Source organism: Gymnogyps californianus, chromosome 2, assembly GCF_018139145.2.
Source record: "Gymnogyps californianus isolate 813 chromosome 2, ASM1813914v2, whole genome shotgun sequence".
Taxonomy (NCBI): Eukaryota; Metazoa; Chordata; class Aves; order Accipitriformes; family Cathartidae; genus Gymnogyps; species Gymnogyps californianus.
In genome coordinates, this window is record NC_059472.1 from 24,401,405 (window position 1) to 24,428,230 (window position 26,826).

Genomic DNA, 26,826 nt, shown 5'->3' on the forward strand with positions numbered 1-26,826 from the left:
TACAAACTAGCTCCTTTCCTTCTGAATGTGCTTAAGAAAAATGCTTGGGCACTTTTTTCACACTGTCCTTCAGCTAAACCATTCCTCTCATGACCAGCAACCTCATCAATTCAGCCTTTTTTCTTGGCCCCCTCTTAGTGTGCAGCCTCTGGATACCCTGTGGTAATACTGATACTTGCCCGGGAAGGCCTGCTCCCCATTCACTGCCCCCTTAACCTCCTGCTCATTTGAGCTGCAGCGATGAAACGTACTACCTGCCTCATCATCTCTCCAGATCTTCCTGACTGTGTGGCAGACTACAATAGCTTGAGTTTGGGGATGGATTAAAGCATCTCCAAGTGCTTCTGTACTGGGATGGTCCTGAATATCTTCAGCTTGGAAGGTAGACTGAGGGTCTGTCTCTATAAAGCATACTTTAAGGTCACATCTTAAAATGTGACCAGCAGCAACTGCATCCTCACAGCTTGAGCACTGCTCAACAGATTTAGTGCAAAATCAACTGAGTGAGCTTAAACTGCTTCATTAGATGGAGGCAGGCCCTTAAGTTGCATAAAACAGAGTAAATGCTTGGTCTCAAAGTGAAATGTTTTTCTTGTTGCACAAACTGGGAGAGGTGCAAACATTAAACAATAGTCTTTGAATCATGGCTAGTACTCCTCCTTTGGTATTTCATCCAGACCACTGGTGAAATGGGAACAAAAGTATTCTGCAAAATGGGTGGTTTTAAATGCCTTTACCTGACTGAATCAGTTAAGCTTAACAGAATGAACATTTGAGGCAAATATTAAATTTTGTGGTTTTATTGGAAAACTATTGGACAAGACAGAAGCAGTAAAAGCAGTCTATGCATTTAGGAGGAGAGTACTAATCTATTTAAAATAGTACATAAAGCTTATCTAAGAATTGAAAAGAGGAAAAGGAAGGATATACTAATATTTGAAGTTATGAACAGTTATGAAAGGAATTATTTAGTGTAAGGCCTGACAATAAAAATAGAGGTAAAAAGATGAGATTCATAAATAGCCTCAGTACCCGGAAAACAACTTAATAATGAAACATACTTATTTGTGAAATAGTTTTGGGTAGGAAAAATAAGTGATGGACACTCTTTCATTTGAGTTTTTTAAGGCTGGATTGGACAAAATACAGAAAATACACTCTACGGATCAGTATGTATTTTCTATCTTTGACTTCTCCTGTTGTGTATTATCCCTTTCTTAAAGAAACAAACAAGAAACAATCCTAACAGCAGCTTTCATGTCTAGGAGGCAGAGGAGTAGTTTTGTGAGCTGGGTTCTCACCATTCAGTGTCTGATAGTGGCAGAACCCACATATCACATTACTCTTTATTTCTATTTGTGCTGGAGAAAACCTACATATGGAGATAGTCGTAAACGATCACTCTCCTAACAGAATAAGCAGCTGACTAAGCTATGTGTAGCACCATTACAGCCCTCCCTTAAGGCACTTAATTGCATATCATGCAGAAAATTGACATTTTCTACCATTTTTTTCAATTTAAATTGAAATTCACATGCTGCAGTGAATATATATTCATTCAATAATGTGAATATATATTCATTCAATATATAGTGAATATATATTCATTCAATAATGAATACAAACCAGCCTGTTTTATGCTGATTTACAAGAAGATGAAGTTGTTTCAACATAACAATTAATCTCCTAAACAAAGTCTTTTTTCCCATTTTCTACCCAATAGTTTTTATTTATCATGATTTTGATGTAGTGCCAAGTCATAATATTTTTCATGTGACATACTAACTCTGTATTTCCAGATTGAAGAGTTTCATGAGCCTTCAGAAAGGCTCTGTCATATAGATACAGATATTTTACAGGACCTATTTACTTCTCAATTTGTGGATATTAATATAAGCATGATGCAATCAAGGCATGAAATGAACTCAAGGATTTCATTAGGATGTGTTGGTTCTGTAATGTTTAATCCTTAACAGATCATCTGCCAGATTTTCTGCCTTGATCTAGCAGGCTATCTACCACCTGTCTCAGTGGGAGTAGGATCTGTGCCTAGTTTTGAAAGTTTTACCTTAATTATTAGTTAAAAAGCTAAAAATGTTCTGATTCACCCAAAAGTATACAAGTCTTCTCAGATGACCGGGGATGCAGTCTTTGCTTCAATGACTTACAGGCTGACAATTCGGTCTTAGAGTTGTGCATGTGTTGTATTGCTAACACCAGTGGTTCAAAACCAATGAGGCTTCAGAACAATGATAAATTGCTTGTTTTGTTGCCAAGCTGTTGCCAGCTTACACTTTGACACAATTTTCTGTCTGCGTTTCTGTATTGTTGTATTCTATTGCTGACCAATTAAAAAAAATAGAAACTATTCCTCACTCTGACACAGATCTCAATCTCTATAACTGTCTACAGCTTTTTTTAAAAAAACCAGGCAAACAAATGAACAGTTGCAAAGACATATTAATACTTTTCAGCACAGCAATTGCCCAAGTTCCTTGGTCTATTAATCCGTAGAGTTGAACATAATGTTCAGTGATTTATTTCCCACATCAGTATAACGGTGTAGGAGGAGGAGGCACACAGCTTCTGTGACAGATGGGGAACAAGAGGACCCTGGCGTGGGAAAGGGAAAATTGGGGCTGAGTGGCAGGAAGTTAAACTCGTGCTGTGGTGGTGGGGCGAAATCATGGTGAAGGGGAAGCTAGGAGGAAAGTGCGAGAGTGTAACATCACGGGTAGTGAGGAGGAGAGGTGGGGAGATGGGAGGCACATCGCCTGTGGTCTGAGGGATGGTGGGAAAGGAGTGGAGAGTCTGGGGAGCTGAGCACAGGAGTTTCAGCAGGGCTGCGTTTAGGAGCTGAATTTGGGATGCAGTAAGGTCTTTAACTCATATATCTGGTAGGCTTAGCTGTGGCCTCTGGATGCCCACTTACTCTTCTGCCAAGGGTTCACAGGGTCCTAGGATAACTCAGGTTGGAGGGGAACTCAGGAAGTCCCTAACCCAACCTCCTGCTCACAGCAGGACCTATTTATCTCCTGGTAGCTTGGAGGCCACCAGGTAGAGAGCAGATGGTGGGGGGAATGTGTTGGCCATCTAGCATATTGTCTTAAACTGCCTTTTCTGGAGGAGTTAATGTCTTAAGTGGCTAAATGCACCTGAGACTGTGAGTTGGAGCCCAAAGGAGTTAAGGAAGAGGGGCAGAGCAGCTGTGAGTGCTGTGCATTTCTCGCTGGACTCCTGGGGTACATTTTGGTGCTTGCCATTTGTCTTGCTGGCCAGGGAAAGCTGCAAAGCCAGCAGAAGGCAGAACGAGCAAATGCCAGCCTGTGCTCCTGGGGCTCAAAGGCTCCATTCATGCCCATCCTCCTCTGGCCCATCGTTTCTAGTGAGCCCCTGTCTGCATCAAGACGATCTGCCCTTCGTTTCTTTGATTTAACCTAGTTCAAACACACCCCGCAAATTGAATAACATAAAAGACTATTTAAAAGTCAAACTTATGGAGCTTAAACCCCAGAAAATTAACAAAATTAAAATAAAATTAAAATATTGTGTTAGCCAGTGTGTAATAATAAGGTGTTCTCTTGGCTATGCTACCGTCACTTGCTTAAAATTCAGCCCTGAAGGTAGTAGCCAGAGTTTGCCAGGCTTCTGATAAGTCATGTATGTCCTCTACCATCTCATCAGGTCTGTGTAACTGTTCTCTGCTTCTTCCCTTAGATTTACCCCATTTGCTTTTCTTCTTCACTTGAATGCATATGAAGTGTTGGTGGCTTATCCACAGGGACAGTTGCCTTTTGTGTTCAGAGTCTCTCCTGGGTCTCACTCTCCTCACCTTGGTGTTGCACCTCCCCTCCTACTTCGGTTTTTCCTCCAATCCCAGATGGCCTAATATATGTTCTTAAAACTTCTCCTATTTTTAGATTTCTCTACATATTACACATCATAAAGAGCATTAATTATACATACATTCTGTTAAGCTCATGATCCCTTGTGCATTACCAGCTATCTCTGGAGAAAGAGCTTGCCGCATTTGAATGCATTATTAAAGCGATGACAAGCTGAGTGACAAGTTTCATTATCTGGCTGTGTTCCAGTGCCTCCCTGTGCCCACTGCCAGCCTCAGAGAATGTGATCCCCCCAAGCTGCCGTGTGTTATCTCCAGAGAAGTAGGCAGTGGAATTTGGGGCATAACTCATCTCACTCCAAATTGGATGCCAACACTGGAATTGAACCCTAGATTGCATTTACTAGATCTCCACTGAATGCAGAGAGCCCAGACAATGGGGTACTCAAAAAAAAAAAAAATCACTGAGGCATCAGTTCATTAAGCAACAGATCTTTGCTGACAGTGACTGCCTAGGTGGGTGGGCTGGGGTGGGGTTTGGGAGAGCTATGACAGCAGGGAGACAGAGCAGTAATTAATTCCTGCACTATCTTGGGTCGATGCTGCTTCTTTCCTGGGTTTTGTCCTCTCTCTTTTCTAAACCTAGGTAGCTCTGCTATTACCAGTGTTGCCTGGATACCAGTGTCTTTTCTCCAGCAAAGTTGTCACTGAAACATTGAATAAAGAAAACTGTCAGGCAGCTTACTTTCAGTGAGGCATTTTCAGTTGAAGATTCTTTTATTGCACTTATTCGTTTGCATAGGTCTCCGTGATTCTTGATGCAGTTTAAATTTATGACTTCTGTTATATCTGATTTTCTACTGACTGGATAACAGACATGATGCTGAATTCCAGTTCTCCGTTTACGTCTTGGTATGAACCTCTCTAGATTTATCTAGAGTACATCTACTAGCTAACCACAAATTAAATTTTCCATCAGAACAAGAGACAATGAGGCAAAGATGGGTGCAAAAAGGTTGAACCGTTATTTCAAGAATAAACCAAGAATTTCATGCTGCAGGCAGGAACAGAGCTCTTGTAACAGCATCCCATGATTTAGGTTCAATGTGTCCCTTCACTGTCCCTCCTGGGCAGAGTCTTTCTTTGAGGTTTCTAAATGAATTTAACATTACCGATGCACCTCTCCCAAAGGCCTTTCCTCATCTCTTTTACATAGGAGCTATTCAGCCTCTTTTGCTTCTCCTTAGAAGTAGGTGCTCTAATGTTGTGTGCTGGAATAGAGCCATCTCTCGCAGGTGGCCAACAGTCTCATCCATCTTAAGTCCAAACCCCTTCTTCCCTCTCTAGCACATGTCCACACTAAGCTGCTTACCAGAAATGCTGGCCTGACCACTACTGCTGCTCACCCAGCCACTGCTGCCGATCCCGAAGAGGCAGGGCGAGGAGCTGTCAGAGGGGAGATGCAAGAGCTGAACAAGGGAAAGAGTTGCCCAGGGAACAGGAGGCCATTTCCAGGGCTCACTTCCATTTTTCTCCTTCCTCATTACAAGTCACTCTAGAAGACCATGGGCAGTGCTCCTGTATGGTACATATGTTGGTTCTTCCATCTGCTTGTTTGCAGACATTATGACCACTCCCTTAGTTCATACTAAATACTACACTTTTGCAGTGGCTTTCTTCCTCTCGATTGTACTGCTGCTACTTTACTTATAAGCCTCTAATACATTGAAATCTAAAAAAGAAGAATTTTATCCCTCTATGAGGCAATTTGCCTTGAGCAAGTCCGTATACTGAGTTGGTAGCAAAATGGAGAGTGAAATGGTAAGGCTGATCAGTGCCCAGCTTTCCTGACACTTCCACATATGACTGAATCAGAGCAGCTTAAGCAGTGTCTGCGTGGGAGACGGGAAGGGTATTGCATCTCTTCAACCACATAAGAGCCTGCTGGATACGTTTAAAATCTTACAAAAACTGAGGGTTGGTTGGTTGCCGGAATGGACTCCTGGCTGGTTATATCATGGTATGGTGCAACAACAACAGCCATGAGATATATTTAAACTTGGCCCACGGCAGCTTTTTGCTATAGCACTTGATATTCTAACAGATATAAAAAATGTCTTTATATTTCTGTTCTAGGTAGTGCATTTATTTCTGTCTTATTCCTAAAGAAGACCATGAGGGCTGCTGATATATTGGGTAAGTAAGAGTTTGCTAATATGGACATGTGTGTCGCCATATGCTTAGCAAGCTGTAACTCTCACGCAGCCCCCCACCTTCACACTCCCACTTTCCCGAGCAAGTGTTTGAAGGCAGATACTTTCAAAATTGGGAAGAAGTGACAAAAAGAGAGAGAATCTTCAATGCATGTGGAAAAGACTGCATTCCCAAATCCTCTGCTCTTATAACCATAACTCATTCCTTATGTGTCCTTATGGCTCAAATTTATTTTCATTGTCTATTTTTGCCTCTGAGGTTGTATTTAGTATTATCTTTATGAGTACAACACAATTTTAATAAAAACAATGACGTTATTGAGTTATTCATTCAAATATAAGATTTTTTTTCTTACTGTGTAGACATTGCACAAAAATTCAAGCTCAATTAAAAGTGACAACTTCCCTTTTGGTATTAATTTTATCACTTCAGAGAACAAATAACCATGTTTTCAAGTGTTTTGTTGGGAAACATGGTCTTCACTGTGAAAGCATGTCAACAATTTGTCTGTGTCCAAGATTTTTTTGTGTATCAAAACTGCCCAGCTTGAACACAGTAATAGTGAGAGACAAGCATATTTCAAGGTTTGGGCTTTATACCAAGCCATCTCGGCTGGGACAGTGCACCTGATGTTGTTACAGGGCACCTGATATTTCTGTGGGGTTCCTAGCATCTAGGCTTGATTGCCCATACTGTAAGGAGGACATCTCAGCTGTTCTCATGAATGTTTTGGAGAGATCTGTTCATTATTGTTCCAGGAATACTATATAATATTTATTTAGGTTTGGGATCCAAGTTTGCCAGCTCAGCTGCTACATTCAAAATCCCCCCTCCCTTGACTGATCATGTTTCCCTTATGGCCTTATACATCGTGTGTTGCTTTAACTAGTGTTCAGCACTGATTTATTTTATTTCTGTGAGTTCAACTTTGCAAGAAGGATTTAACAATGTTGCTACATTCCATAGGAATGAGCTGTATGATAGGAAATATGGTGATGTTTTTGCAAGCACATAAATATAGAACAGTTCTGCTTTTCCAAAGGAACTGAGTGCGATAGCAGTGCCAGCAAAGCCCTCCGGATGTGCTTTGTTTTGTATTCCTGAGCCTTGTATTCCACACCAATTTATAGGTTTGCCAAGAATTTTAAAGATTACTTGAAAAAAAATTGATTAGCTAGTATCTTCCTTAATCCAATACAGTTTATGAGCTCAGGATCGGCTCACTTCTATCTTGATACTTCGATGCACATCTGTGTTTGTCAGCTGGCTGTCCACAAGGCAGAACTTCCAGATTTTTATTAAAAGCACAATAATGCAAGTTTGACCTTGAAAAGGGGCCCTGGCAACCTAATGGCTGAACAGCCTTTTGCAAATCAACCTTTTGTAAAACAGTTCATAGGTCTGCAAATACAACAGGGAGCGGCCAAAATGTTGGCTTCATGACAGCTTCACATAAGCATTGGATTGGAACATGTGTGTTGCGCCTAGTGTTTCCAGGGCAGGTCCATAGCTGGTGCAGATCTCTGTGGCCACACTGACTTTGGGAGAGCTATGTTTATTTACATTGGTTAATGATCTAGCTGTCTGCCTCAGTAAGCAACTTGTCCTTTCAGTTTAGGATAAGTTTATGTGACCTGCTTCGTGCCTGTGAGAAATACAAAGGATCGATTCTCCTTTGTCATGCACTTGGTATTAGAATTGAGAATATTTGAAAATGCATTGCTCAGTTGGAACCCTAATTCATGAGGCTTTACTGACGGCTTTTCTCATATTTCCAAAATCCTTTGAGTCTTTAATAAAAATTACACTAGAGAAGACCACAAATGCAAGGCAACCCGATTACCTAAGCCCAGATCTGATTAAATGGACTTAAATTTTTTCGAGAAACTATTTCCAAATCAGCTGGAGAGCAAGGATGACCATGATTACCAAATATTGTATTACCAAAATAATGTGTTCTTTTCTTTAAAGGAGGAACACTGACAGTGACAGGGACATACTTGTTGGTGACATTCGCTCCAAATGTACCCCAGGAGCTCACAGCAAGACAAGTACAGAATTACTTAGTGAGCTGGCCTTTTTTGGTATATTCGGTGAGTATCTGGTTCATACGACTCCCTAAATCAGAAAAACTGGGGTTATTGGGCTTTTTGCAGCATAGTGGCAGAAAAACTGCTCCTGAAGATAAATTGTGTGATTCTCATAGGAGAGAGAGCAAGTCTCTGCGTCATCACCCCACTCCCCAAGCTGAAAATATGCTGAACCAAAAGATGTCTTTCGAACTGTGTGCCAGAGGAAAGTCACAGTTGTGCAGGATTAACAAGAATGGAAAGATTTTAGGTTTCGGTGGGCTTGAGGGAAAACCTAAATATTGGCACTGCTTATATTTCCTATATATGTGTTCATGCCACACTGTCTGCACGTACATCTAAGTTACAGTGCTTTTCTGGAATGTGATGGACTTGTGCTTTTAAAAATCAGGCTATGTATGCTCTTGGTCCTGCTTTTTTCTTTCATATCACTCTGTTTTATTCCCATGTTGTTAACCCTGGCCGAAAGGAGCTTTGTATGGAGTTGAGATGTGGAGAGGCGGCCTGCTTCACTGCCACTCAGGTTAATCTGAACCCAAGTTTGAATTCAAATACAAAAATACTGTTTTGATTAAAGTATCTGTATACAAACTTCAAATACCATACGTCTTCTTTGATGTATTTAATTAGCATCGGCAACAAGACCAGAGTGAGTAGGAGGAATTTCTCTCTCTTTTCCTCTGGAATGCTGAAAATTTGTTCCTCCAGCTGAATGTAAAAGATGCAATATAGGAGCTTCAGAAGCAGTTACTTTTTTCCCAGTAAAGTGACTCACTTGGGTTAGATTATTAGTGCCCAGGCTTTTCTCAGTAGGAAGCTCAGTTAGAAAACCACTGAGTAGACAGTTTAAGGACCTTAATCTTTTAGCCAGCCTGCAGACTTTACATACATCTAACTATCCATAAGACTACTGATTAAGCAGAAAGTACATGCTACCACAAAAAAAGTTGATCCTCTTGCTCAATTTTTTGTGCATTTTAAAAGATCCTGAAAGATGGTGATACAGCTCAATGGAAGAAATTAATGATTATGCTGCATAAATCACAACATGCACTTTCAATCAGTCAGTAGAGAGGCTTTTGAAGGCAATGCCCAAGAGTTTTGGGGTACTCAGTAAGGGTAGCTTCAGCCTCAGCAAGAACTTCAGCAAATCCATGTAATCAGCAGAGGGAGAGGGACTTCTTTAGGAGGCAGTTCAGAACAGGGGTCTCGGTGCTCACTGGAGGACCCTCTCTCTTTCCTACTGAATATCCCCCCCTACCATGCAGTTCCACCTGTAGATACTGAAACAGCCTGGCATTTTAGGCACTGATTTTAAATTGCTGACTTACCCATTTGTGTAGAGGTGGTGGAGGGAGAAAAATCCCCATCCATGCCCAGTGACACCAGAAATTTCTGTGCCATATGCTGTTCACATTTTCTTAAAACCAACAGGTTGCTGGAAAAGGGCTTTTCCCCATCTGAGGACTTTTTTGACTTTGTTTCAGGAAAAGTTATTAAGAACATAGTTGAATGCCTAGGAAGACTGTGGCCTATTCTTCTTAGGAGACATTATGAGGAGGTGGTAGGTAACCCCTGGACTTTCCTTCCTCTCTTCTCTCTCTTCCCTGCCTCAGCCAGCATTCAATTCTACATGTACAGCATGGGTTGCAGGGAAGGATGGAGGAAGTACACAGCACATCTTGTTGACTCAACAACACATCAAGCTTTATTTTTTCCTTCCACTCCCTGGCTTCATCTGTTTTGAGCTTCCTCTGTCCAAAGAAGCGGGAGGAGTGAAAGGCTCCACAAGAGACTCTGAGATACCAGCCTGATTATTCTGGTATGCTGCTGGAAGTTCAAGCAAACCCTGCTGTAAACATTCTTTTTGGGGAGCAAACTAGCTCTTCATAATTGTAAAATGCCTAGCACAGGTTGGCTGCTGAGATACAAAAAAGCGCAGCAGAAGTTGCAGAGTTTCCAGTATAAATATATAGCGAGGTGACAGTACAGCAGTATACTGCAGTCCAACAGTCTAAAAGTAGCCCCTAAGTGCGGTCTGCTGAGAAATACAAAGCCCCAACAGTACAAAATGTTCTGTGTGGGTGATAAACCATCCCCATGTTGCGCTCCACTGGCATCAGAGGAGTTCTGTAGAAATAGCCTCTAGTTCCCACATGAGACAACTTTGAGTCACCTTCTGAGACTCTGCAGTAGCATAATCATGTCTGAGCAAGCATGACTATCCCAGCTTGGTTTTTTTCTCTTTTGCTTCTGTGCACTTTGAGTCACTACAGAAGACATCAATTATAGCTGAAGCTCTTAGGTTTCCCTAAACAGAAGCATAGCAAGTATTGGGTTGTTAATATTTAATCTCTGTAAAATCAGGTTCAAAGCATTTCTGCTTTTCCTTCAAAGTGCCTAGAAGACCCTCCCGGTTCATTGGTCCCTACGTTGCTGTATATCCCAGAAAAACAGTTGAGGCAGACAATGTGGTATTTTGTTCTGGTGCCTTCTGGTAATGCTTAGAAACATGGAAAACATCATGATTATAAAAAAATGTTGATGAGATGTGGGCTTGAGGAGACTTCAGTAGAGATTAGTTATAATAGCAAAAATGATTGTAAGCAGGTCAAGTTCCGTCAATTCCTCTAAAGAGAATATGTGAAGCTAATATAATCTACACATTTCCCATTCCTGGACTTTGTATTTAACACTACCACAGCTATCAACCATGAGAGCGAGCACTATTCTGGGTAATTCTCAGGAGACATTCGTAGGCAACAGCTGGGGCACCCCAGGAGGGTCCCTGTCTGCGTGAGGTCCTGTTAGGAGCCATGCACTCTGCTTGCAGTGTGACTCAATGTCATGGCCTCTCCCTTGTCTTGTGATTAAAGGTGACCTGTTGGTGAGTCACCAAGCAGCAGAGAACCATGGAAGAATAGTTCGGCTGCTGGGCAGCACGAGGTGAGAACTAATTGTTTGAATTTCATGCTTAGTGTGCGAGACGTGACAGAGCTGAGTAAACTTAAACAACAGCCCTGAAAAGCAAACATCAGCTTTCTCCCCAGGTTTGGCCACAGGACTGCCATCTCTGGCCCTACACCACTGCTGCTCTTGGAGCTTCCCCAGGAGGCAGAAGCAGCCAAGCAGAGAGACCTGTGTGCCCCTTCCAGAGCTGCCACCAGGGACACTTTTATGTCCTTTTGATGGTTTTGCTTGGCTGTTTCCTTTCAGAAGTGAGTCTTCTTGGTAGGTTTGTTTGCTTTTAAACAGGAGGAGATCACAGTGGAGCTTTATGGTAGCTTTAGCAAGAGAAGAGCTGATGACAGGATGAGGACCAACAGAGGCTGATGGATGGAGCCAGCAACAATGACCTGGTTCAGTCGAGGTCGGTGGTGCTTGGCACTACCTGGCACTCTGGGGGTTGGAGTGAGCTGAAAGAGGGAGTGGAACACCAGAGCTGGTGTGATGGAGCGGTTTGAGCCAGCAACTGTCTCTGGGCTTGGTTTTGGATGATAGTCCTTGCATAGTTTGAAATCTAAGTGACAGGGCAGATGATGGTGCTTCCCTCTATTGGCATTGTGATTAAAGTTGTCTAGGGGTTATAAAACGAAACAATACCTGAGGTGTAGCAGGCTGCCTACAGTAGGGCTGTCTCATGGGTTTCTGCACACTCTGTGGCAACCAGTCCAAGGGTCTGGGAGAGGTGATGGGTGCTCAGGTTTGCACTGATGGGGGAAGCAGATCTCACAGCACTGTGTCACCTGGTGCCATGGCCCCATCCCAGTCACACCGTCCCATGTACCAGTCCTGAACTGGCGCATCATGGAAGAGGATACATGGGACATCTCTGGAATTTCTTTCTTAGCCTGGGTACCTTTCCTTGTGGGGAATATTTATTTAGCACAGCTTTCTTCTCTTCTGTTAGCAATTGTTCGCTGTCAAAATAGCAACTGAAGCTATTCGGAGGCGGTTGTAGCTGCAGCCTGATAATGCGATATTCCCCTCTGGCCCTAAGATGAGTTTGCCAGTGGCACGAAGAGCGAAGCTGTTACCTTTACTTCTCCTCTCGAGTTCCTTCAAAACCCTGTCGTAGTTTTCCACAGGGAGGCCAAGATGAACTCACATGTCTGCAGATCTTAACATGACTTCTGCCTTGGTTCCTGATTTAGACATACCCAGTGTTACACTGTTGAATAAAGCTGGGGAGGCTGGCCAAGTTACTTACTGTGAGACTGAGGCAAAAGCCTCTTTTCTAGCAGCTGGTGGCCCAGCTTTCACCTCTGAGTGCAAGTCTGGTGGGCAGGGATGTCGCTCTGGAGGGAGATGAGACCAGCACTTCACAAGAGATTGCAAAGGTTATTAAACAAGGATTAGTCCAGGAATGCCTGTATTTAACCAACAGCAAAATGCTTTATTATATTCAACACATTTCACAAAAAAAAAAAAACAACCTTGCTTTTTTTTTTTTAAATCTTGTGATAAATATTTGACATTTTTTAAAGAAAGGTGGTATAAAATCCAAATTTGTGTTTTTAATGTTCTGAAACGCAATTCTCTCTCGGTTGTCTTTGGGAGCAAGGGGTCAGCATGGAGGTAAATAAAAAATGAATTAAAGCATAATTATATTCTGTTCATATTTTTGAACACTACTAAACTGGGGGAGGTGTGAGTGGGGTACAGAATTTTAGTAACTGAATGTAGCTGATGACTGTTTTCCTGCTGCAGTCACTCTCCAAAATGAGAGATCAGCTATGTTACATTATATAACCGCTGCTAGTAAGTGTTCAGTCGCTTCTTTGGAAATTTCATCAGCACAACACCCAGGTATTCTTGAGTCTAGTGCTGCCTTACAGTGACATTTAAGAGTATAGTGGCATTATAAAACATAAAATAGTATGTTGGTGACAAAACCAAGGAGATAGACATGAGGTTTTTCTCTGACTTGTTTTGTTGGCAAAAAATGACAATAACCAGACTCAGTAATGATGACAGTCTCATTTCTGTCTTATTTCCCCCATTTGATTACTTTCCAACATGCACAAATGAACTTCTCTTTCTTCATGCTGTCTCTAAGGCTACCAGGCTTCTGAGCACCTCTCAGTGCAGAGGTCCACCATCCCTGTTTTCATAAGTTTTCTAGGCTTCACAGAAGATTGTTGGCTCTTGCACTTGCTGGTTTCTTTAGGCATAAAGAGGTATTTGGGCAACGTGGGTGGGAGGGAGAATACCCATGCTTTTGAGATGGCAAAAGGCAAGAGTTACTAAGGGAATCTGCAAAGAGACACATTAACAGCAAGTCAGTAAATTTAACTGTCTGTCATTTAGCTGTCAGATGTTATTGAAGGAGCAAGTTTGGACCACGCACAGTGTAAGTAAAGCTGCTTCAGCAGCTGCAGATGTCCTGCAGTGTGGTCTGCTAGTGTGTCATTGAGCTTTTCAAGGTAAGCTCCTGACAGGTACCTGTGATTTGAGAATCACCACATGAAATAAATGTTTTCCTCCTTACGACGTATGGCAGAAAGTTTGAACAAAAAGACAGTGTTTGGGGGAATTTTTCTTAGTAGGACTGGGAAGAAGGGCGAAGAGGGTAGCAAAAATAAGCTTGCATGTCACAAAGAGTGACACTAGGAATACCATAGCTAGAAGGAGAGACTGCTGTTCCTCCAGGTAAGTGCTTTACTCCATAGGAATTATAAACAGGGTTTCTGTAAGAATTATTACCAATAAACATGGGTATCGTTGCTGTCAGATTAAAAAAGTCTTCTCAACGCTACCAGTGACAAAATATAGCTAGAAGTGCAAAAAGAAAAACTAAAGAAATAAGAAATGCTCAAAATTTAACTTTTGCTATAATAGGAAAGATAAATGACAACATTGTTTGATAGCTCAGTGTCCTGGTTTTGGCTGGGACAGAGTTAACTTTCTTTTTAGTAGCTGGTACAGTGCTGTGTTTTGGATTTAGTGTGAGAATGATGTTGATAACACTCTGATGTTTTAGTTGTTGCTAAGTAGCGCTTATCTTAAGCCAAGGACTTTTCAGTTTCCCATGCTCTGCCAGCAAGCAGGTGTGCAAGAAGCTGGGAGGGAGCACAGCCGGGGCAGCTGACCCGAACTAGCCAAAGGGGTATTCCATACCATGGAACGTCATGCCCAGTATATAAACAGGGGGGAGTTGGCCGGGCGGCGCGGATCGCAGCTCGGGAACTAACTGGGCATCGGTCAGCGGGTGGTGAGCAGTTGCATTGTGCATCACTGGTTTTTTTCCTTCCCCCCCCCTTCCTTTTTTTGTTGTATTCCTTTTCATTACTATTATTATTATTATATTTCATTATTACTATTGTTAGTATTATATTTTACTTTAGTTATTAAACTGTTCTTATCTCAACCCACGAGTTTTACTTTTTTTTTCTTTCCTTTCCTCCTCCTCACCCCACTGGGAGGGGGAGGGGGAAACGGCTGCGTGGTGCTGAGTTGCTGACTGGGGTTAAACCACGACACTCAGTCAACTGGCAATAAGGTTAGTTTTTAGCAGAAGATGCTTAATAAAGTAATTCTCCTTTGAACTGTTAGAGCAGAGAAAATGAATGTGACATCTCAAAGACTTTGAATGAAGCATTTATTACATAGTTTCACGGCTCTAACTTTCTTCCCTTTTATTTTCAGATCTTAGAAATTATAATATTCTGCATTCTCCTCTATTTTTACAAAAGGAAGGCTGTGAAACACATCGTGGTTTTGTTAATGATGGTAGCACTACTGGGTAAGAACATATTATTCACTTTAATGTTCCTGTCTGTTACTTGAGAATTCCTTCTTACTCAGTCTCCCCAGCTAGTTTAGATTAGGGCCATTTCAAAGCAGTGTGCTGAAGGACAATCATTGAAACATTTCACATGATTCTTACTGTGGTCTCTTTTTGAAGAGAAAAGCTGATTATGAAACATAGTTTCTATGCTTATGGCTGGGACTATTTCTTTTTACAGATTTCCTGAAATTAATACGCTGTGTGCAATGGTATTCTCAAGCTTTTTTTAAAATAACACTTTAGCTTTAGATCCTGGGAAAGCAGACTGTTTGAAACTTTGTTTTGGAGAGCAGGCTAGCTGTGAAAATCAGTTCTTTAAAACAGAGCAGCTCAAGACCTTGTAAGCACTCTGCAAACAAATGCAGTGATATGCTGTGACTGTATGGGAACTTTTACTTTGAATTATCTACGCCTGTTTGCATATGCAACATTTCATACTTTACCACCTTTCCAGAAGCATAACAAGAACTCAGTGGGCCACTGAAGTTTGCCTTCTGATTGATGTTGCCACAATCAATACCCAGGGAAACAAGGGAGATAATTTTCTCAGGCAGCTTTCAATAAAGCCAAACTTGAATCAGTTTTGAAAAACGTTGGGAGGCTATCTCTAAAGCTGCATCACTTGTAGGCATATATTAAGAATTTGTCACCACCCCGTCTCTTGTCCTGTCCTTGTCTTGTCACTTCTCCATGAAACCCTGATGGGACACCACATTTTTTTGGTTGAAGTGAAAGGTGCTTGAACTGTGCCATTGAAGTCAATGGTTATATTTTCACTGAGTTCAGTAGGTGTGTGTATCAGTCTGCAAAGACTTATAAAGCACATTTCTAATGGAGCTGGTCGTGAGTGTTTTGATAAAACAAAATTTCACTAAAGTTTGCCAGTCACTCAATTTGGATTTAACTGAATGTGAAAAACCCTCACAGATTTATTAACTGCCTTCCTTCAGATCCGTGACTGGTCTCTTACCCAGCTGAAAAGCTCAGACTTTCAGATCAACTTTTTGGGACAGTCTTCCCCCTTAAGTTTCCCAGCGCTAGGAACATTAGGATCTGTAGCTCTGCAGAAGCCTTGAAGGATTTCCATGCTCCCTGCATGAGGCAGAGATGGAAGAGCCCCAAAAGCCTTAGGTCTAACTGTTTGACTGCTCTTGGTTCGGAGGAGTGAAGTGTGAGTTTAGCCATCCCCCAGCTCCTAGCATCGAGCCTAGGAGCTTTGGCAGAGCTCGCCTGAGCTGCTCTGCAGCTTCCAACCCTGCCATGAGGAGTGTGAAGCACTGTGCGCTCCTGAGCGATGAGCGGGTCCGGCCTCCTTGTCACATAGCTGGAAGCTTGAAGATCCCCAGATGGGCTTCTACACTTGACTGCTGCAGTTCTGGGCAGACCCACCGTGATGGCTGCCCCAAGCAAGGTCAACACATAGCTCCGGGAGACCTGGGCCATTGGGCTGTATAGTCCTGCGTGCTTATTTTGCCGTGAGGCCCGCCAGTCCTGATACCACCAGTGCCAAAGGGACGCGTGGAGCTGCTGACAGCAGCACGGCTGCAAACCCCTGCCCCAGCAGGCACTAACTGCAGTTTGGTGGTCAGGCTGCAATCAACCAAAAATACAATTCCAGCTGGTGGCTGCTGAGGTTTTGGTGAGCACATGCAGCTTGAAGAAAAATGTGTCATTATTTCTGCTCTGTTAAAAAAGACACAAACAAACAAATCCTGGTTCATGGGAACTTTTGAAATACTGACATTTCCCTCAAGCAGGAAACCCAGAACTGTGGCTGTCTCCGCTTCCTGCAGCTGTCCTGGTGCCTGGCAGTCCCCACAAAGCTACACTTAGAGTCTTCTCCTTGGTCTCTGACCTTTCTCCTGAGCAAAGTGATGGGGGCGCGGAGAAAGGGCCCAGCAGCTTTGCTCCCAGCTGTTTGACACTGCCCTCAGAGGGCCCTGGCTGCAGGAGGGGTAGATGAGGCTTGGGGTCTCGGTGGCAGCTTATGGAAGGGGATTTCTGCCTTTTCTCATACCTGCACAGATACATTCCTGGTGGAGGGTTTGTACAGATGTAAATTAAATGTAGAAAGCTTTCTTTAAAGAGAGGGCAGCCTTTGTGTTTCACTGGGTATGAGAGCTACTTTCATTATGAAGAAAATACAGAGGTGATCGTAAAATCTGCAAACATTTTGCTTAGTACAACTCTGCAAGTTCATTTGGTGAGAATTATCTTACCTCATGTACATACTGGGAGTTATCATAAGTTTGGGGGAAAATATTTCAGATTAAAGTGGGATTTCTGAGTTTCCTGCCCTAACAGCTGGAAAGTGACATCATTTGTCACACTAGCCTTGGAGGGGGTCGCTCTATCAAAGATAGGAAAACCATTTCCTAGGTTTTGAAACTTATTCCAGGGCTACTTTAACTAAAAAGATCACTCCATTTTTCAAAAAAACCCCAAACGAACCAACCATCCAAACAAAAACCCCTGATGCTTTCTTTTCTGGTTTGTTAAAATTATAAGGGATGGAAACTGCCCTTTCATCAGAAACAATTTTTCAGCAATCTTTACCCTTAGTTGGACAATTCAAACTACTAATTTTAACTGTAAGTGTTCTTTTAAAATAATAACTCCCCCATGTTAAAGTGCAAATCTCAATTTTTATGTAGGCTGCTTGTTGGGGCTTGAGTGTATTTTTTGGCTTTTTGTCATACCATTAGCACCACTGCAGGCCAGCATTTGACCTCCTCTGCTCAGTTTTACTGCTGTGTTTGTTAAACCACTCCACCTATTTCCATTACAGAGCAAGAAGTGAAGTACTTGGTGGAAAGGTTGTCATGAAAACAGTGAATTTCATGATGGTGAACACGATCATCACAAGATGTATGCAACTCTTAAACTCTCCCTGAACTTTTGGACTTGCTATAAGAAAAATGCTTGCAATCAAAACCACAGACCTGAATTCATTCTTTTTCCCCCACCTTTTCTCCCAGCTCTTGGCCTGAACTTTTTGCACAGTGCAGCTCTGCTTGCCAATCTGAATTTTGCAGTTACGGAAGGATGAATCAGACCACCGAAATCCAACACGCCTCAGCTCTGGAAGAGGGTGGAACTGGATCCCAGCTGGGGGACAGTGCTCCTGATGATTAATTACCTTTCTTCAAAGGTCATCTCTGCACCCTGACTCTTCTTATCATTTTTAGTTTCTTTTGAAATTGTTACATTTTATTTGCAGTAATCACAGCCTACTTGGGTTAGCTTGAACAAACCAAGAGCTCACTCCAAAAGGAACTCTAAAGTAACTCTTAGCTGAACTGTCAGCCCCTTTTCTAAAAGATGTGTATTGCAAGACTTCTCTGAACTGGCGACATGTATTAAGCCTTATGCCCTCTGTCTGAGATTTGTTTGTGGTGATGCAATGACAGTGACTAAATGGACTGAAAACACACTACTGAAATATTTTATTCTGTTGGCTAAATCCAGTAAATGGTCTTAAGAGCCTGGCCCTGAAACGAAATGCAGACCCCTGTGTTGGTTGTCTGCTCTCCATACATAACCCGTGGGGAGAGTTAGGTGCTTTGGGATGTGATCCCAGAAGTCAGCTTTGGCCAGCTCCCGTCTCAGCAGAGAAATCCTGAGGGTGAGGAGTTATTTTAGGCTGCCAGTGTCACATGCAGGCTGCTATGAGGAGGTGTCCCAGCTGCTTTGAACAGATAATGAGACCTCTCAGACCTCTCCTGAATAATGCAACATGGGCTCCAAATTAGCAGCTGGAGCTAGATACAGTATGTCTGGAAGATGTGGAGGCTGTTGTACCACCTCCGACTGGCAGTGCAGTGTTTAGGGCACATGCCCAGCAGTGGGAAACAGATCCAGTTCTTTCCTCACCCTGAGCTCAGCCTCTCTCACATACGCACACAGACGCGAGTCCTACCTTGCAGGATTTTATCTGACTCTAACCTCAGCTACCCTGTTGAAAATGGGGAAACTTTGGGTAGATGCAGGGTTGCAGACCTCAGTGCTACAAGAACTTAAAAGCAAAATACAAAGCACACATGGAGCTAAGGCCACTCTGAGTTTAGGCAGTAGCTTAGCGAGCATTTATAAAATCATACAGTTGGTTTTAGGTGCCCAAATCCTACCTCAGTGTATTTTTAGGTGATCAGATCTGTGTCTCTGACCTGGCACCTTGTCCTCCCTCACTGATGCTCTGAGGTCACTGCTGTGAATCCTGCCCTGCTAATCTCTCCCTTTCCCTTTCAGCATCACTGACTGTCATTGCTGTAAAGGCTGTGGCCAGCATGATAACACTCTCTGCAAAGGGGAAAATGCAGCTAACTTACCCTGTTTTCTATATCATGATTGTTTTAATGGCAACTTCTTGTGCTTTCCAAGTCAAGTAAGTGAGATTCTACTTATCACCTAATCTTGGTACACATTTTATCTGTCAGTTTTATTCAGTACTGGTATCGACTCCAGATACAAGTTGCACTTAAAAGCAACAAATTCCTGGCAGAGCCTTGACAGATGCATGAATTGCCTACAGCTGATTGTATTGCTTATTTAGGCTTTATTTCTCAGTTTATAATTGATTATTATAGATGCTACCTCTTCTCATTATCACCTCCTACAAGATCTTCCCAAATTTACTTCTAGTTTTGGCACAGGTCTTGAACTCTTTAAAACCTTTATTGCTGAATAATCAAATAGCCACGTTTACCCTCATTATGCATCTCTTTTCCCCAGCTTATGTCACTAGTCAGACCAAAGAAGAGAGTTTATCCCAACTTTCTCCTGCCTCTGTTAAATCTGCATGTTGCGCTTTGCTACCCTGTATGTCTGTACCTTTTTAGGAAATAGTTAACTTTTGGTGTGCAAGGGACATCCAAGTTTTCCTTGTTGGCCTCTGGCCTGTTAAGTGATTGTTTTATGCTGCCTTTGCAGATTGCTGGGGGTGGCAGCATGGTAAAATACGGCCTGCAGCTGAACAGAGTCCATTCCCTTTATGCCGGTCCCTCTGCTTCAGGTGCTGATAGCACCATTCAGTAATCTCATCTAGACTGCTCCAGTGCGAGTCTGAGTGTTTACTTGCATGATTATTTTCCGGTAGAAGAGCCAACCCAGCTTTCTCGTGGCAGAACATACCATTCCCATGTGGAATCAGAAAGTCCATGCGTTACTATGCAGTGACTCTCCATGGCTGACTCAGGAACTCCCCTGTAACAGATTATAGAGTGATTTACATCCAGCTTGTCTTCGCTGGGAGAACAGCATTTAAAATAGGAAATAAAAGCTTGGTAAATAGGAAGCTGCTGAAGTAACCTCTCCTTCTTGCCAGTTTTTTCTTTCTTTCTTTTGCTGTGTCAAAATTAAAACAGAAGTGAAATGTGCCCATTTCATTCCCTGGACTCGGTGTCTCTTTCTCTCTTCTCTCTTGGACACATTTTCTAATGGAGACAGTGCTGTCAGTCTAAATTTTTCATTTTATTTGTTTCCTCTCTTATTTCATTTGACTGTCGTGTGTTAGCTCAGAACAGCCTGTGCTGCAACATCCTCCTGGATTCAATGCTGGGCCTTGGTATCACTGTTTTAGTCCCTGTGACCAAGTTTGTTGCAAATGGGAGAAAATAATGAGGTGTTTTCAATGACTTCAAAATCCTGACTATCCTGTGGATATGTAGGATTTCTTTATTTTTAAAGCACCATGGAGACTGTTCAACAGTTGCTAAAATAACCATGCAATTACTTTAATGGCTAAAACAGATCCAAGTTTGGATTTTTACTGTGCACATATATTGTACCAGTGAAACATTTAAGTGTAGTTCTTTTTATAGGTTTTGAATACACTCTGCAGCCTCCTGATTTTTCTCTTTTGGTCTGAAGTGCACCGTTCATATAACAGAGTATCTGCCGGTGCATCCAAGAGTTCACACTCATGATTCATCACCCTATGGGTAAATGTTGATAGCTGCGGTCTCCGTACAAGTGGGTTAATTGCTTTGCCTTTTTCATCCACTGATGCAGACTGTGCAGGCTGCTCCATGGCCAATGTCTCGGACCTGCAGGTTTGTGTGCAGTGTATGCTCCTGCGGTCCTGCACACTCTTGCTCTTGATTCTGGTGAGGGTTTGTGTTGGCTTTCTGAGGAGCACAGCAGAGAGTTTCCAACCCAAGGAGCACAGGCTTGGAGCCATCTTCCTGAACTTTCTCGGCAGGACAGAGTGTGTCCGGGGTATGATTGCATGGATAAACATACAAATATGTATTTTAGCCAAGTTGGATTGAGCAGTAGCAGCAATGTGGACTTCAGCAAAGTGAAACAGTTCCTACGAGAACTCGCGTGTTCATGTCCGTGCTGGACATATACCCTTACACAACCTGTTTAAATTAGAGCAACTTGTCCCTGGCTGCTTGCAGGCAGTACTGCTTCCAAGAACCAATGCAGACCATACGCAGTAATACCCTAGCATTCCTCCCTTATCTGTGGCAGACAAAATTTTTCCAACAGTGCTTCAAAGGACTCTCCAATGACAGCCTGTGGCCAGTAGAATCCATGCCAACCTTCTTGCTTTCGCCTATTTGTTTGTACTCTGCAGAGTCAGACCCAGAAGGTAAATTCAATACACATACGCATCTGTCCAGGGCTACTCGCTATTGTGGTAAGAAATGGTCACATTTATTGTTAAACTGCCATAAAGAGGCTTAACTCGTCTTAAAGTGCAATGAACCTCCTGTAGGCATGAGGTGCAATAATGCTTCTCTTCCAGGTTCTTGAATCAAGCAATGCATCTGTACAAAGCAGCAGCAGTTGTGCCCATTAATTTTGTGTTCTTCACCACCAGTGCCATCATTTCAGGTTTGTTTCTGGCCTTCTGCCTCTACAGAATGATTTTCTAAACATCAGGTTTTCAAGAATTACTGCCTGTGAACAGCAACACAAACCAGTCATGTTTGTCTTCACAAAAAGAAGTTTTTCCAAAGTGACAGGTGTTTAAGTTCTGAAAAATGAGTAAGTTCACAACTTTTGAAGCAAAACAAAAATAATCAAATTCTAGCATTTCCAGAATTGATATGTACAGTTTACTGTGCCTTCCTGGCTTACTAGAAGTACCTGCATTTACCCTAGCCTCATCTTGACATCCAGTAAATGCGTTTACCATGTGCACACCAGCCCCTTCATATCCGAACTGGTAGAGTAATTTTAACAGCCTGGCAAACTACTCAAATGACAACCAGCTGTGTTTCATAGTAGTTGGTGTATATTCTGTTTCAGAAGGTGGAATTCTAGGTTAAGTGAAGGAAATAAAATGACTCCAAAGACTTTTTAAGCATTTAACGTTTTATTCTGGGTGAGAACTTTGAACTCAGCGTTGTTAAAGAGGGACTGCAAATCTTGGAAATGGTGTGCAGCGTAAGAACATGAGCAGGGAGGACGACTAAGATGCTGTATCAGCAATGAGCCAAAATGATCATGTTGTTAGAACATTTATGACTCATTTTAACACACACTAGGGGCTTTCCTGTCATTGCTGCGCAGGAGTTTCTCATGCAGAGCTGCCATTAATGAGAAGGGGAGTTAGCTTCATGCACAGATTGCCTCAGCACCTGCGTTAGAAGAGACCTACACTTTGTGACTGAGAGGAGACTTGTGCCAAAAGGGGGTTGCGTTCTTGTGACCATATGGGGAATTTGGCCTTGTGCCTCCTTAAAAGATCAAGTACCTATTCAGGAATGGCTTAATAGCTTTGAGACTGGATACACATGCATTTGCACCAGGTTAGTTAAACCTGGTGTTGGGCTTAGACGAACAACCTCTGCTGCATCTTGCTGGGGTGCTCGTAGAAGGTACCTTGTCTCATGATTCCCCCCATCCCCAGTTACAGCCTTTGAAGATACAGTCACACGTCAGCTGCGCTGGTTCACACTCTGATGTTTCTAAGCAAAACTATGCTCATCAGTGGTTTAAAGCTAATATACTTGGCTGTGAATTGGGGCAGCTGAGATCCAGATACACATCTGGTTCTGTCACTTCCACTGCAGAGGTGCTAATTCCTGAAAGAGAGGTGACCAGAAAGAGCTAGTGATCCCTTCAACCAGAAAGATTTGGCAAACTTGGCTGCTGGAGCCCTTAACTTGGTATAAACACCAGGGACGCAGCTAGTTACTGAAAACCTGTTCCCAATTGGAGTTAAGATGTCCACATGGTCTGTTGGAGTGGCTTAACTAAATCCATGAAGAACCTGTTAGCTATATTGGTATGACTCTGCTTGTCAATAAGACCTTGAGTTTGACCTGCATAAAAACTTTTGCTGACAATGCAAAAAATACCTGCATCTGTGCAGTTACTAACACAACATATGCTCCAACCTGGTAGACTAAATCTTCTCCAGTCCCATGCAATATCTTGAGAAAGCCTAGATAATGGAATATGGGCACATAAAGTGAACCCATCACAATGTGTGTTAATACCTTATTTGGGACTTCTTTGCTCCGTTTGAGCATGACACTGCTCCTGACCCTCCCAGCTGTAATTCATATCACTTGGAAGCCAGTCAAGATCTGCAATTCTTGTTTCTGTCACATTCCAGGGGTCGTATTTTATCGGGAATTCCAAAGTGCAGCTTTGCTGAGCGTGTTCATGTTTCTGTTCGGGTAAGTGTATCAGCCTAAAATCTGTACTAATGTTTGTACTGAAACAGCATTGCCTTGTGGAGTCCCTTCTTTTCTCAGTAAGAAGAAACCCGTCTTGTTATTAAAGTATTATGGAATAGCCATTATAGTCGGATAAAAAACATTAAAGGAAAGATTGATGTCTGTGCTTTGGGAGTTTGGAGGCCTGGTTTTGAATCCAAATATGTAAAAATGTGAGACACTTATGAACTACTAATCTCATGATGGAATGAAAAACCAGCAGCATATGTTCCTCCAGCAGGAAGGAGACATCACTGCTCTCCACCAAAGATCATGTTATAGGGGGTGCTTTTACAACTGCAAGAAATCTCCTCTCATGTTACCTTCCACTTGCATGTCCGGTTGGTCTTTGCTGCCACTACGCGTGGGCAATTATATGAGTTGCTTGCCTACGAGGCAGTATAATATCTCTCCCCCATCTTCCTGTGCCGAGAAAGACGCAGCGTGCCTGCGGAAAAGTTCAGAGCATGCTAAGAAGCAGTTAACAACACATGTTGGAAGAAGGGCCTAGGTGTTGTGAGAGCAGAAACCTTCTGCTGGCTACCAGCACTCTAACAACTCTGGGGACAGGTGACAGTTACTTGATAATGGGCGTGAGATGGTTAAAAGCATCTCCCAGGACTGCTGGAGGTGTCTTGCCACAGTGCTGTCAAATAAATGGGGCTGATAGCTACAGATGTCTTTGTCCTCTGCAGCTGGACTGGAGTAGGTGCACACAACCACTATCTTGTCTGACTGCAGGAAAAGTGACAAAAAATGGAGATGAGCAAATTCAACCCATGTATCTGGCAGGCAGGAATTAGTGGTTGTGTGTCCAACACAGAGCGGATAGAAGATTTATCCAAGCATAGCAGTTTCTCATTGCTCCTGGCTTACAGCTTGCCCCTGAGACACACAGTCAAACGAGAAAAACAACAGAGATGTTGATTGTCTGCAGTTAGACTGAGTTGTTAATGAAATTGCAAACACTAGAATGCTAGCTTAGATGCTCTGTGAAGATTTGCTCAGGGATTCAAATGTTGTGGTCTCACACTCACAGGCATTTGATTAGGTATATATTGCTGAAAGTGTAATTTTGCCTGCGGAGCCTTTGGAACTGATAATAAAGCTTCAGGAGGCAAAAATTAGACTGAAAGGGAGCCCAAGATGAATTTATAGAGCTGCCAGGAAGAAAAGTTTCTTTATAAACTGAGCAGCTTGGGTTTGGAAGTCCTTGAAAAAGAAACATGGAAAGAAATTGTCATCTCAGATGCAGTGAACTGTTTCTAATGATCCTATGCCACTGTTATTTTGCAGGTGTCTCCTATCTTTCCTTGGTGTATTTGTAATTGCAAGAAATAAAAAAGAGGAGCATTTACAAATTCCTTTTATTGACTGTGGACATATTCCTGGTAAGTAGGGCTTTTTTTCTGTCTCTGTTTAAAAATGAGATGTCAGATAATGGGATGACCTAGGAGAGTTGAGTCACAAATGTGCTCTAGTCATATTTAATAAATATACTGTTCCCTTAATTTCTATTCCTGTTCCCAACAGATTTTTCAAAGAATTTTTCAGAGTTTTTCCAAGCTATTGTTACAACCAGTCAAATGAAAACAATGATTACTGGAGCAAAGAATGTTTAAATGATGGATTGGTGGGGGATTTGTTTTATTAAAATTCTTCACAGAGTTGTTGTTTTTCCCTTCTCTCACCCCATTTCCTTAGGACAAAAACTGACAGGCAAAATACAACCAGATTCTCACAGTCCATGCTATGGCACTTTGAATAATGAAGATGACTCGGTGAAAAGTCAAAGCTGAAAGAAGAAAGCACCTTACATGCCAATTAACAGGAGGAATGCCACTGGAACAAGGAACAGCAGCACCCTTTTGTTGGACATATTCAAGTATATGTTGAACTCCCGTGTGTTGATGAGTCATAGTATTATTTAATGCTACTTAATTTATCCCATGGTTGTCCCAAATGTGTTCTGAAGATAAAGGAAGCCTTAAGAAAAACTAAATAACCATTAACGAAACGGAACACTCTCCTAGTATCAATGCCTCTTGGTGATATTTTTAGAGTCTTAATTGCCTTGAAAATGCAAATAGGCACAGAACAGGATTATAAAAATTCCCCTTTGAAACCCCTCAAATCTGTGTAGATACTTAAAGACAAAGGTGGGAAACAAGGAGAATTTTTGTAAGTGACTTCAAAGTATTCTGGTATATGTATAATACCTTTAAAAATCTGATCCTTCCTGTTCAGGAGTCAAAACTGTGGGCATATATACCATATGCACAAATATGTACACACAAAGTGTTTTATATTATGTGTAGAGGGAAAATCCTGATTATTTTCTGCCATCAGATTAATTCTCTTCTCTTCCAAGGAAATAAACACTTGTGTGAGGAGGGGGAAGGAAGAGAGCATTTGCCATAAACGTAGGCACGTGCACACACGCACACATTTGAGGTGCCCAGCCAAGATAGAGCTAGGGAACCATGCTTGACATTCTGCATCCTCCCAGGAGAGTCCTGTGCACTGCGCTGGACTGGGCTGGGCTACACTATCTGTTAGTATAGTCTAGCCTGAGGTTTAGCCTCTGTTTTCAGGAAAACAAGGATTTAGTGAAGAAAGTGCAAAGTTCTCCAGAGGGAATGGGGTAGCCAGGCTCTCTCCCTCCCTTGATGTGTCTTGGAAAAATACTCCTAAAATAGAAAAGTAGGGCAACTCCTGCCTCCTTTCTAAACCGCTGGTAATCCTGCATGAGGAAAGGCTGTGAAAAACAGAATCACAAAGAGTCAAGGTAACAGTACAATTTTTCCTTCATTAAACAGTAGTCTCTCCACACTGATTTGAAGAGCCAGCAGTGATGGGAACCATGGCAATACAGGCTCTGTGTTCAGGTCTGGGAGGTCTCGGTGTCCATCAGTCCCAGCCTCCCGGCAAGAAAGCTGCTTCTGGGCGTTCATCATGGGTCCACTTACCCCTGCCTGATAGTACCGTTCTACCTCAGCCGGCACAGTGAGGGTCAGAGACCTCCTCTGCAGAAACAAATGAAAGTCCTCTTGAAAAATGTTCGCGTCTTGGACGAGATACTTGTTTTAGGTTTGAATTAATCTGAAGTAATGGATAGGAGCCATAGGCTGTGTATATTTTGTTTCAGTGGGATATGAGGAAATGAGGTCTTTTTTTTTTTCCCAAATAATTGTCTATTTCATTTTAAAATAG

At 42.3% G+C, this 26,826-nt stretch overlaps 1 protein-coding gene across 1 annotated transcript in view; it reads left to right on the forward strand.

Moving 5' to 3' along the window:
* The window catches only part of NIPAL2 (NIPA like domain containing 2), a 56,250-nt gene extending 29,920 nt beyond the window's left edge, over positions 1–26,330 (forward strand). Inside the window, 8 exon segments of the mRNA XM_050890855.1 lie at positions 5,981–6,040; positions 8,030–8,151; positions 14,797–14,893; positions 19,187–19,322; positions 21,690–21,778; positions 23,511–23,574; positions 24,910–25,004; positions 25,318–26,330. Coding sequence (XP_050746812.1) covers positions 5,981–6,040; positions 8,030–8,151; positions 14,797–14,893; positions 19,187–19,322; positions 21,690–21,778; positions 23,511–23,574; positions 24,910–25,004; positions 25,318–25,412 — 758 coding nt within the window. The 3' untranslated portion in view covers positions 25,413–26,330.
* Positions 26,331–26,826: the final 496 nt, after the last annotated feature.